The 13,032-nt window shown below is 36.6% G+C and overlaps 1 protein-coding gene across 1 annotated transcript in view; it reads right to left on the minus strand.

The window, feature by feature from the left end:
• Window positions 1-1,726: 1,726 nt before the first annotated feature.
• The window catches only part of CDKL2 (cyclin dependent kinase like 2), a 36,671-nt gene continuing 25,365 nt past the window's right edge, over window positions 1,727-13,032 (minus strand). The window contains exons 9-12 of the mRNA XM_052642099.1: window positions 11,626-11,719; window positions 8,155-8,278; window positions 7,823-7,929; window positions 1,727-1,792 (exon numbers count right to left, since the gene is read on the minus strand). Of these exons, the coding sequence (XP_052498059.1) occupies window positions 1,727-1,792; window positions 7,823-7,929; window positions 8,155-8,278; window positions 11,626-11,719 (391 nt within the window). The remainder of the gene's footprint in view (window positions 1,793-7,822; window positions 7,930-8,154; window positions 8,279-11,625; window positions 11,720-13,032) is intronic.

Genomic DNA, 13,032 nt, shown 5'->3' on the forward strand with positions numbered 1-13,032 from the left:
AGTTATTAAAAATAAAGGTTTCTTTGCAAAATTTGCTTTAGTGTGTTCTTAGAAGATCAGCAGAGAGGCCAAATTCCCACAATAACACTGATCAAACATTAACAATAATCACAGAAACCAAAGATGCACTTCTATCCATAGAGAGTAGTTACTTTTCTCCTTAAAGCATAGAAACAAGCAAGATTTTTAAATGTTTTATAATTAAGTTTGAGTAAAGGAAACAAGATCTCTTTTTGATCTTTTTTTGTTTTGTTTTCTTCAATTGATCCTAGTTTTGATCATCTACCTCCACTGAACTCACTTCCAAATAAATGTACACATTTATACAGATAACACACGAGTCAATGCATAAATAACAAAACCTTTTGAATGCTTCTCTCTCTCTCTTTTTTACTCACTTTAAATACACAATCTACTAATAGTAAATACACATTCATATAACAAGAACCCTATCACTATTCTTTCATTTGATATATCTTGAAATAGCATCAACAGACTTGAAAGGTGAGGAGATAACAGTTATTCAATCTTCCTGTGAAACACATGGATGATGTCTTTTCTTCTGCTGCAAGGCCTTTCTCAGAAAATGCAGGCAGTTCAGAAGTCAATGCTCAAAGCCATGAATCTCTGCTTCTAGAATTCTGTTGCACAAGAATGTTATCTCAGGTACCATAGCAGCATCTAAAAGCAAAGGGGGATATACACCACCCAATAGTTTATATAAATTCCTTCTAGAAATTGATTTCTATATCTCTTGTTTTCTTACCCTGTATATATTGATAGTCTTGGTAGGTATTACATGGTCTAAGAAAACCATGCATATCAAAAACAAGATTTTAAAGACAATCTTCAGGATAATTACTCACCAAACTATAATGTGTAGCAATCCACTTTTATATAAATAATGATTAATTTTGACAAAACAGATCCAAGTTTTAAGAGAGCCTGAAGTTTAAACAGTATGTACAATGAATGCATTGCAATGACTTCTACTAGGGCCTTGGAAAGGACCTCTAAAAATGAGAAATTAAAATTTAATATTTGTTCACATCACAGTAAATTCACATTTGGTGTCACAGACATTCAAAATACTTTGTGGAGGTTGAAAGATTAATTAACATAATCAACACAGTTATGAGAATGTGGTATTTTATTAATAATACATTTCACAGAGTTAATGAGGTACTCAATTTTGAATGACCTGTGTGAGCTCTCATAGAAAAGTATCACCCCCAAAAGGTCTGGTTTGGAGGGGGAGAAGATTTTAGCATTAAAAAGTTCTATTTAAAAGAAAAGCAATCACTGGGTTTAGTGCTGATACCTCTTTATTAGGAAAAAGATTATCTAGCAATCATTTACTCTTTCTTGTTTTACAAGCCCAAAGGGCATATGACTGATAAGAGAGATAAGTCCATATCCTCCTGGAGCACTTGTCACCCTAAGTTCACATTACTGTATCCAATAAAATACAGCAGATTAGTTTAAAAGCAGGAGATGTAGACTCTATGAAAAAGGATTTCATCCCAGAGACAAATGCTACTCCTGTTTTTTTAAGTGGTACAATTCTTTGTCTATCAGGAGTTCCCACAGAGCCAAACATGGAAGAATATTTTGGCTGAAAATCTGTAGCTTTAGCAAGCTATCAACACAAAACATTTCCCATGAAGGTTAACACAGCTCCAAGTGTGAGAAACCAGACCTACCCAATTCAGAATCGACAGGACACTCAATGCTGGTGTTCCACGGAAGGCAAATCAGCCTCTGAATCATCTGACAGGGGAGATTTTGATACCTAGAAGTTAATAATTGAGCATAATAGATTCTCAGTAATTGCCAAAGTCCTACTTCCCCCAAATCCCAATTCTTGTTCAAACATCAGATGATCAGGGTTAACTATTCATATGGATAGCTCAAGCTGCTTATACAGAAAAAGATGAAGTAAGGGCTTCATCTTACTCTTTGACCTTGTTGTTGATATATATGCTAAATGATACTTCTGATGTGCCACGGCAATGTAAACCTGCTGTAACCCATGTTTACTACCTATCAACAAAATAAACAAATCAAAACCGTTTGGAAAAAAATACAAAAAAAAACAACTGAGGATGAAGGACAAGAGTCAAAACTTGGAGATACAACCCTTCATGTGGGAGTAAGTTTCCAGTTTTGTTTGTTTTTCCCCACTGTGACTTTGCCCAAAAGGCAAGCTCCACTATCAGAGTAGTGAGGAAGTGCAAGATAGATCAGTAGAAATTACTCAATCTGAAAAACAGAAAAAAAGATTGAAGAAGGTGAAAAGCCTCAAGAACCTGTAAAAAATAAAACCTACCAAAAGGTCTACCATATAAGTCACTGGAATTTCATAAAGAGAAAAGAAAGAAATTATGGCAGGAAAAAATATTTGAAGAAATAATAACCAAAACTTGCCAAATTTGGTAACAGAGATCAGTTTGCAGATTCAAGAAGCTCAGCAAATTTCAGAAGGATACACTCAAAGAGAACTATGCCCAAACATAAGATATTCAAGCTAACGAACACAAAAGACAAAGATTAGATATCGAAAGCAGCTAAAGAAAAATGAAACACTACATATAGAGGAACAATTCAAATACCTGATAATTTCCCACCAGAAACTGTAGTGACTAGAAGACAGAGAAATAATTATCTTTATAGTGCTGAGAGAAAAAAAATTTTTTTTAAATCTACCAACTCGTGCTCTATATCCAGTGAAAATATATTTCAGGAAAGAAGGCAAAATAATAATGTCATCCCCAAATGAAAGAAAAGTAAGAGTTTGTCATTATCATACCTGCTCAGTAAAAAGCATTACAGGAGGTTTTCCAGACAGAAGGAAAATAATATCAGAAATTAAAACTGTAATCTTTAAGAAAGAAGGAAGAACAACATTAAAAGTCAGTAGCTAGGTAAACATAGAAAACTACCTTTTTTTGCATAAACTGCTTAAAATACTTATAATTATTTTAGCAAAAAGATAACATAGTGTAGTGAGGCTTTCTATGTATGTGAATAAAATACATATGCTAACTCTAATATAAAGTTCAGGTGTGGAGAAAAGAAATCGGTTTTGAAAGATTCTACATTTTATAAGTGATACAATACTTATTCTAAATAGACTATGAAAAAATTAGTTACATACACTGTAATCCCTAGAGAATTCATTAAAAAAAATAATGCAGAGATTATCACCAAAGAGCCAGTACTAAAAATACTTAAATACAAAATAAGACTGGAAAGGGAAAACAGAGGAACAAAAAGCAACTAATAAAAACATAGTGCTAGATCCAAACACGTGAATAATCACATTAATGTTAACTGGCCTAAATATTCAGTGGTAGGAAGGATTCTAAAGATATTCCCCTAAGATATCTGTCCCTGGTTAGTCAATTGAATTCACTTAGCTACTTCTGTGAAAGAACTTTGCACATGAAATTAATTTAGCAATTCAGCTGACCCTCAGAGAGATTATCCCAGTGGGCTCAAGGAATCACATGTGACCTTAAAAGCGGAAGAATGTCAGAGAGGTGAGGCAGATGAGGTAAGAGTGAGTCAAAGGAGTAAGAAAGTTTCAACCACAGTTGCTGGCTTTGAGGGCTGTGGAATTAGGCCATGAGCCACGTGAATGGCCTCTAGAAGCCGATAACCACCCCCCAGGTGTCAGTCAGCCCCACATCAGCCCCACAACCATATGGACTAGATGCTGCCAACTACTTGAATGAGCCTGGAAACAGATTCCCCCCCTAGAACCTCCAGAGAGAAACGCAGCCCTGCTGACATCTTCATTTCAGCCTATGAGACTCTTAAGGAGACCAGCAGCCGTACCTTGACTTCTGACCTATGGAAATTGTGAAGTTGAACAAGTGGAGATTGTTTTAAATTGGTAGTAACTTGTTAGAAGAAATAGAAAACAAACAGACGTTCCAATTAAAAGAATCAGAATTGACAGAATGGATACTAATGCTGTGGGCAAAAGAAACACTTTAAACATAAAAACCAGATAAGCTGAAAGTAAATGAAAGTATTGATAGAAAGATACACTATGGAGACAAATAACTGTAAGTACGCTGGAGTGAAGGCTTCCCAGGTGGCACTAGTGGTAAAAGAGCCCACCTGCCAGTGCAGCAGATACGAAACGTGGGTTTGATCCCCGGGTGAGGATGATCCCCTGGAGGAGGGCAGAGCAACCCACTCCAGCATTCTTGCCTGGAGAATCCCATGGACAGAAGAGCCTGGTGGGCTACAGTCCACAGGGTTGCACAGAGTCAGACGTGACTGAAGTGACTTACCACGCACGCAGGCTGAAGTGACTATTTTAATCTCAAATAAAATAGACTTTGAGGCACACAGCACCAAGAGAGATAAAGTGAGATGCTTCAAAATAATAAAAGGGACAATGTATCAGAAAGACAAAACAAGTATAAATGTGTCTGTACCTAATAAAACAGATTTTTTTTAATACATGAGGCAAAAATAAACAGAAAGATAGACAATGCCACAATCATAGTGAAAGATCTATCAAGATCTTTCAGGAACTGAAGGAACTAAACAAATCATCAAGAATATACAATGTTTGAACACTATCAACCTTAATCAAAGCTCACATTTATAAAACACTACATCCAACAACTAACTAATTATATACCTTCTTTTTAAGAGAACAAGGTTTATTCACCAAGACAGACCATGTGCTGGGCCATAAAACACATCTCCATGCATCTAAAAAAATTGAAATCATACAGGGTATATGCTCTGACCACATGGAATTAAATTATAAATTAATAATAAAGTATCTAAAGAATACCCAAGTATCTGTTAAACAACACATTCATAAATAATTATTGGGTTAAAGAAGAAATTACAAGGGAAATTTTTAAAATGTTTGACCAGAATGATAATGAAAATAACATGTGGAAATTTGTGGGATGAAGCAAACAGTGCTTAAAGGAAAACATTTGAAGTTATGTCTGTAAATATAAGATGTATAAGCATGGGGTGGGGTAAGGGAGTGGAGACAGAGTCCATGGATTAAGCAATACTTCACTTACAAAATTTATCTTACAGATTGTTCCAGAAGGTATGTAATATACTTTTATAAATGTGAAAATGTTATGTAGTTCAGTGCACTGATGAACACCATAAAGTAAGAGTGCAAGGCAGGTCACAGCCTCAGAAGGCAGGCCCTTGGCTTTCAGTCTCCAGTCGTGTCTCTTTCCACTCAGATTTTCCACACATAAATTCATGGTATTTTGGTGTTAATCTGTGCTTTTTCAATACATCTACTTTCTCTTTCATTGTATTTTAAATACAAATGGAAACTGAACAAATAACCAGAGAGGAAAAATGCAGAACCAGTTTACAGATATAAAATGATTAGTTCAGAATGAGAAAGAAAAATACTGAAGAAGGGGGAAGGCAGCCAAAGCTTTTCTTCTATCGCATGCAACTAGACTGAGCTATGTTGACCCAAAAAGTGCTTTGAACAATAATGTGCTCACAAAGAGCAAGTGCAAAATTTTGCCTTTAAAATCTGCTTTACATTTAAGTTTAGAAGTATACAAGGAATTTCCCACAACACTGTAGTTCCTAAAAATAAAATCTGTGGCCATGCTTCATCTTCACACAATAGGAATTTGTTTAGCTTTAATGATGTTGCTCCCAAAATGGCTGGTAAGGGATAAGCCAAAAAAGCAACAACTGTCTATAAATGTTTTTCTCAGAATCACTCAGTAACTGCCTCTGTAATTTGTTATCCTCAGCTATAGCATTCCCCTTGTTTGCAGAGTTGTACAAATTATTTCAGGAGTAACAGTAGGAAAAAGTACCCACACCGAGAAAGAGGGTACGTACAGGGGCTGTCTGTGAAATGGAGATACTTAAACAATTGGGATGGAGAAATCCAAAATAAAAGTTGCATCAAGCAGAAGTGAAAACTTGTTTGAGGAAGAAAAGTGGGGGAAAAAAAGAAGTAAAGGGAAAAATTCAGTGATACATGTCTCAAGTTTGTAGTTAGTTATGGATGGCCCAAGAGATTATAAAGTTTGCCAGCTTTCTTAGGGATATGACTGTTGTTGATATGAAAGTAGCAGAAACATAAATATTCTGGAGAGATAAGACAAATTATAGAAAAAGACTATATGGATTAGAAAATCTCTAGCATGAACCTAGAGGGGTGGGATGGTGTGGGAGGTGGTAAGGAGGTTCGAGAGGGAGGGGACATGTGTGTACCTATGGCTGATTCATGCTGATGTATGGCAGAAACCCACACAATACTGTAAAGCAATTATCCTTCAATTTAAAATAAATAAATTTAAATAGAAAATCTCTAGCATGGATGGAGCGGATTGCCCTAGGGAAAAGTGTCAAATAAACAATACATTTTAAGAAGATAAAAACAATTCCAGAGTTTAACTCTTTGAAAGATGGGTACTATTAATAATTTTGGTATTATTATAGTGAAATGCCATAACCTACAATAAAGAATAGGTATATTAAAGCCACAGCTAGGCTACATACACACACACACACACACACACAATTTTTTAACCTATAAAAAACTGATCACTGTAAGCTAGGAAATGTTTATGTAAATATATATGTAATAAGGGTGCTTAACAATAACCTCAGATATGCAGATGACACCACCCTTATGGCAGAAAGTGAAGAGGGACTAAAAAGCCTCTTGATGAAAGTGAAAGTGGAGAGTGAAAAGTTGGCTTAAAGCTCAACATTCAGAAAACAAAGATCATGGCATCCGGTCCCATCACTTCATGGGAAATAGATGGGGAAACGGTGGAAACAGTGTCAGACTTTATTTTTTTGGGCTCCCAAATCACTGCAGATGGTGACTTCAGCCATGAAATTAAAAGACGCTTACTCCTTGGAAGGAAAGTTATGACCAACCTAGAGAGCATTTTCAAAAGCAGAGACATTACTTTGCCAACAAAGGTCCATCTAGTCAAGGCTATGGTTTTTCCAGTGGTCATGTATGGATGTGAGAGTTGGACTGTGAAGAAGGCTGAGCACCGAAGAATTGATGCTTTTGAACTGTGGTATTGGAGGAGACTCTTGAGAGTCCCTTGGACTGCAAGGAGATCCAACCAGTCCTTTCTGAAGGAGATCAGCCCTAGGTGTTCTTTGGAAGGAATGATGCTAAAGCTGAAACTCCAATACTTTGGCCACCTCATGTGAAGAGCTGACTCACTGGAAAAGACTCTGATGCTGGGAGGGATTGGGGGCAGGAGGAGAAGGGGACGACAGAGGATGAGATGGCTGGATGGCATCACTGACTCGATAGACGTGAGTCTGAGTGAATTCCGGGAGTTGGTGATGGACAGGGAGTCCTGGAGTACTGTGATTCGTGGGGTCGCAAAGAGTCAGACTCGACTGAGCGACTGAACTGAACTGAACTGAACTGAATGCAATGAATCATAAAATAAAATTTAACATGCAAATTTTATAGATACCACTAATAAACCTACCCAATCAATAAAAGCAAACTCTCCATATGACACTTTAAAAGGAAGTATGTGTGCGTGCTAAGTCACTTCAGTTGTGTCTGACTCTTTGCAACCCTAAGGACTGTTGCCCACCAGGCTCCTCTGTCCACGGGATTCCTCAGGCAAGAATATTAAATGGGTTGCCATGCCCTCCTCCAGGGGATCTTCCCCACCCAGGGATAGAACCCACGTCTCCTGCAGTTTCCGCATTGCAGGCAGATTCTTTACCACTGAGCCACCCGGTAAGCCCAAAAGAAAGTATGAGAGAAACCCAAGTTCCATGAAACCTACAGACAGTATTTCTGTACCTGCTGTAATGCGATACTGGGGGTGTGCAAGTCAATTGTGGCCAGAGATGGAATTCGGGATTCTGAAAGATTTTTGTTCTCTTTCTTTATTAGCCTGGAATTCCGAGCTAGACAAAAATAACCATAAACAGAGTGAGAAAATGAGACATTTTTGTTAGTTTTTCGCATTCTATATCTGTCCTTCAGTCTGTAGTTATTGTACATAAGTCTACATTTTCACATACTTAAATATGTAAAGTTACTAAAAAATTTTTATATTGTTAGTTTACTTAACATACATTTTAAACAATGTATACAAAAGAGCTGAAATAGTAAAAGCATTATAAACATACCGATGCCTTCCAGGGCTTTTAGTTCAGGGAGATGATTATAATTTAGTTCAGGCAAACGGACATCTGTCTTTGAGTATTCCCTTCTTTTCTTATTTGCCTGAAGTAGGCTCTTTTCACTAGCAACCTAATATCATCAGAATGGTTAACACAAATGAATTAGCTTCCAGGTAAGCTTGTCCCCTTTCATAACTACTATACTCATATCTTAAAATTTATGGAATTCAAAAGCTAGAAAAATATAAAGTTTGAGGAACACTAATAACAAATGAAACAACTTCACCCAGTTATTTCAAATCTCTTCCTAATTAAATTTACTAAAATTGCTAACAAGTGGGGTGCTTGGTTGCTGAGTTTCTCCCTCCAAGGTTCTGACAAGCGTCACAAGGTTAAAAGATGGGCATCAGTGTCCTGGTCTTTCAGGCCAGCAAGGTCAGGCCTTGTGACACTTGCTGGACTTTTATGCAAATAGTTGTTACTGACACCTGAATTGTGAATAGTTCATCTTGTTACACATCACATTGCCTAGCACATTTTTCACTTTCCCAATGGTAATCTTGTTACTCGATTTTTAAATTTGTCCTTGTCTCCGCTCCTCAGCATTAGCAAATGATATTATCTCCCTAGAAATACATTTTATTAAGGTATAAAGTATAAAATTATTATTCAAATTATTTTCCTAATCTTAGTACTATTACTTCATATTTTATAAAGTCTGGAAAAATAATAAAGAACAGAAGTAACACTTCAATTCTGCACCTTTGTGAGTTTGACATTTTCCCAATCTGTTTCCTTTAAGAGACACAGAAACTCTAAAATCTTTTCCACATTTTCAAAACAGATGATACACAGAGATATTATATGATTTTCTAAAAGGAAAAAACCACATATAGATGATGAAATCATATGTATGTCCATGTATATACACATATATGTATAAACAGTGAAATATACACACAAAGACTATAATGACAGTGTTAAGCCCCTGAGGTTCCAGATGTCTTGAGTATACCTGTGGCGGATTCATGTTGATGTATGGCAAAACCAATATAATATTGTAAAGTAATTAACCTCCAATTAAAATAAATAAATTTATATTAAAAAAAAAATTCTCTGAACTACTCTGCCTCCCAGAAAGTCTTCAGAAGTACTGTAGTGAACTTTTGAGTTTCTTTATTTTGGATGTTTCTATTTACTCTTTTAATAGAATTAGTGCTAAGCCTCAAGTTTCAAATCAACTATAAAATAAAATAATTAGTTAAAAAAAAAACTATCCACAAGCAAAAAACAATAAAATAAAATAATGAGTACAAACTACTAGATTTGTATACTCAAAAAGTGACAAGTTAAAATACGTAAGAGATGTTTATAATAGTGTACTTATCTACATCTCAGAATCAGGGTACAAAGCATGGGAGAAGGGTATTGATATTCAACCTAGAAGTTGAAGAAAGTATATGCTTAGTTCTGCCTCTGTTAATTTTCATTAAGAAAAGACGCCATGGGTCTTCTCCCCACTAATCTTTACCTCCTTTCTTGAGTCCCTGCTCCAAAGGAAGATAAACAGAAATGAGATCTGTTTATCAGCCAGCGTTGATTATGTAATGCCTGAAAGAAGCCTGATATCAATTGCAGCAAACAGTGTTGAGCCAGCTACTTTGAAAAGCCTTGCTGATTAAAATAGTCTTCCAAAGCAGATCAGGAATGTAAAACACACAAAAAATCCATAAATAAATGAGCAGAGTATAGCAAAAAAAAAAGGAAAGTACTATGGATACAGAAATTATAGGCTAAAGAATAGTTAAAAGAAAAATAAATGCAATGTCTCAATCATGAGAGATAGGAAAAGAAGGGTATACTTTTCAGCTCTGAGAATGATGAGAGAGGTAGAGAAGGGAAAATTGTGAGAAAAATACTCCTTTGGAAATATACATCCATACCTCCCTATTCCTGGCAGAAGAATCCATTCACCACATTTCTTAAGCAGTTTAAATGCATGTGACACTACTCAAGGTGTGGGACAGAACAGTAATGAAAACAAAGAAAGCACAAATTCCTCCTGGGAAGTTTCCATTCAGGGAAAGGGGTAGCGGGGAAAGACATTATATAAATAAGAGAATACAGAGGATGTCAGGTAAGGTAATTAGGGGTGGGGAATTAAACAAGGGGAGGGGAGAAAATAATAGGAGACAAAATTAGTTAAAATATTTGAGAAGACTTCACAGTAAGATTTCATCAAAGTCAAGAAGGAGAGAAAGCAAATTCTTTGGATTATCTGGGGTAAGGACACTCTAAAAGAGAGGAAACAGCAAGTGCAAAACCCAAATGTGGGAGCATGTCTAGCCACGTTCTAGGAATAGCAAGGAAATCAATGTGATTGGACTTGTTTAGTTGTTAAGTCATGGCTGACTCTTTTGCAAACCCATGAGCCCCCAGGCTCCTCTGTCCATGGGATTTCCCAAGCAAGAATACTGAGGTGGGTTACCATTTCTTACTCCCAGGGATCTTCCAACCCAGGGACTGAACCTGTGTCTCCTGCATTAGCAGGTAGATTCTTAACCACCATCAAGCTGGAGGGACTGCAGTGATCAAAATGAGAGTAGCCAGGAGTGGGATGGAGGGATGGCGAGGGTAAATCACTCAGGGGCCAAAAGGCCCTGAAAGCACTTGGGTTTTTCTCAGAGATAAGAAGCCAACAAAGGGTTCTGAGTGGAAGAGCAATGATGATTCAACTTCACTTTTAGAAGACTTCTGGCCTGATAATACTCCTCTAAACCTTCGGAAGACCTCTGAACCTTGACATGATTCTACTACTGCAATCTGACACTATGTTTTAATTTGTTTATTCTCTACTAGACCACGAGCTCCTTGAAAAAAAGATTAACTTATTCTTCTCCATGTTTTCTGCTTAATAGATAATAAATATGTTAAGTGAATAAATAGAATATTTCTACCAGATATCTGATCTGGGTAAGATAAGATAATTTACCTTTTCATCTACTCTATAAAAGTACTGATCACCAAACATTAGGTTAAGAAAATTTATGATCACTGAAAAAAATTAAAGCAGATGTCATTTTAATAATAACATCTTTTTGACTGAAGTATAGTTGATTTACAATGTTGTGTTAATTTCTGCTGTACAGGAAAATGATTCAGTTATATATACATTCTTTTTTATATTCCTTTCCATTATGGTTTATCTTAGGATATTAAATATAGTTCCTTGTGCTATATAGTAGGACACTGTTGCTTATCCATTCTATATAATAATAACATCTTACATTTAAATTTCTAGATTTATAAAACTTAAACTTGACTTTGATGGGCTGGGATGATATAGACATAGTTAAGCTTCTACATTATGATGTGTCTCCCAACCAAACTCTCAGTTCTTCACTACCATGTTTAATATTAATAAAATCTAGAAATGACTAATGCTTGCTCTTCTACCACTGAGAACAGTTCACTTACCAATGTGGTCACATTAATATTATAAGCTCCTGGTGGAGAATGTTTATTTGGTTTAACAAATGGAATACAATACTTCTTGGTTTTCTCATCCACTCTGTAACAACAACAACAAAAAATTATGTTAGAATCAGCAGTAATTATTTTTTTCAAGCACAAAATTAAATGACCCAACACCAAGTGACATGAACAGACATGAATTTGAGCAAACTCCAGGAGACAGTAAAGGACAGGGAAGCCTGGTGTGCTGCAGTCCTGGAGTCGCAGAGAGTTGGACACGACTTAGTGACTGAACAAAAACTTACCACCAAGTGACATGCAGTTTAATCAGAATTTATTGCCTATTCTTTTCATTCCAATCCCTAAGAAAGGCAATGCCAAAGAATGCTCAAACTACTGAACAATTGCACTCATCTCACACACTAGTAAAGTAATACTCCAAGCCAAGCTTCAACAATATGTGAACCGTGAACTTCTAGATGTTCAAGCTGGATTTAGAAAAGGCAGAGGAACCAGAGATCAAATTGCCAATATCTGCTGGATCATCGAAAAGGCAAGAGAGTTCCAGAAAAACATCTACTTCTGCTTTATTGACTATGCCAAAGCTTTGACTTTGTGGATCACAACAAACTGTGGAAAATTCTGAAAGAGATGGGAATCCCAGACCACCTGACCTGCCTCTTGAGAAATCTGTATGCAGGTCAGGAAGCAACAGTTAGAACTGGACATGGCAAAACAGGCTCGTTCCAAATTGAAAAAGGAGTACGTCAAGGCTGTATATTGTCACCCTGCTTATTTAACTTATATGCAGAGTATATCATCAGATGCTGGGCTGGATGAAGCAAAAGCTGAAATCAAGATTGCTGGGAGAAATATCAACAACCTCAAATATGCAGATGACACCACCATTATGGCAGAAAGTGTAGAAGAACTAAAGAGCCTCTTGATGAAAGTAAAAGAGGAGAGTAAAGCGTTGGCTTAAAGCTCAACATTCAGAAAACTAAGATCATGGCATCCGTTCCCATCATGGGAAATAGATGGGGAAACAGTGGAAACAGTGGCTGACTTTATTTTGCGGGGGCTCCCAAATCCCTGCATGTGGTGACTGCAGCCATGAAACTGAAAGACGCTTACTCCTTGGAAGAAAAGTTATGACCAACCTAGAGAGCATATTAAAAAGCAGAGACATTACTTTGCCAACAAAGGTCCATCTAGTCAAGGCTATGGTTTTCCCAGTGGTCATGTACGGATGTGAGAGTTGGACTATAAAGAAAGCTGAGTGCTGAAGAGTTGATGCTTTTGAACTGTGGTGTTGGAGAAGACTCTTGAGAGTCTCTTGGACAGCAAGGAGATCCAACTAGTCCATCCTAAAGGAGATCAGTCCTGAGTGTTCATTGGAAGGACTGATGT

Source organism: Budorcas taxicolor, chromosome 6, assembly GCF_023091745.1.
Source record: "Budorcas taxicolor isolate Tak-1 chromosome 6, Takin1.1, whole genome shotgun sequence".
Lineage (NCBI taxonomy): Eukaryota > Metazoa > Chordata > Mammalia > Artiodactyla > Bovidae > Budorcas > Budorcas taxicolor.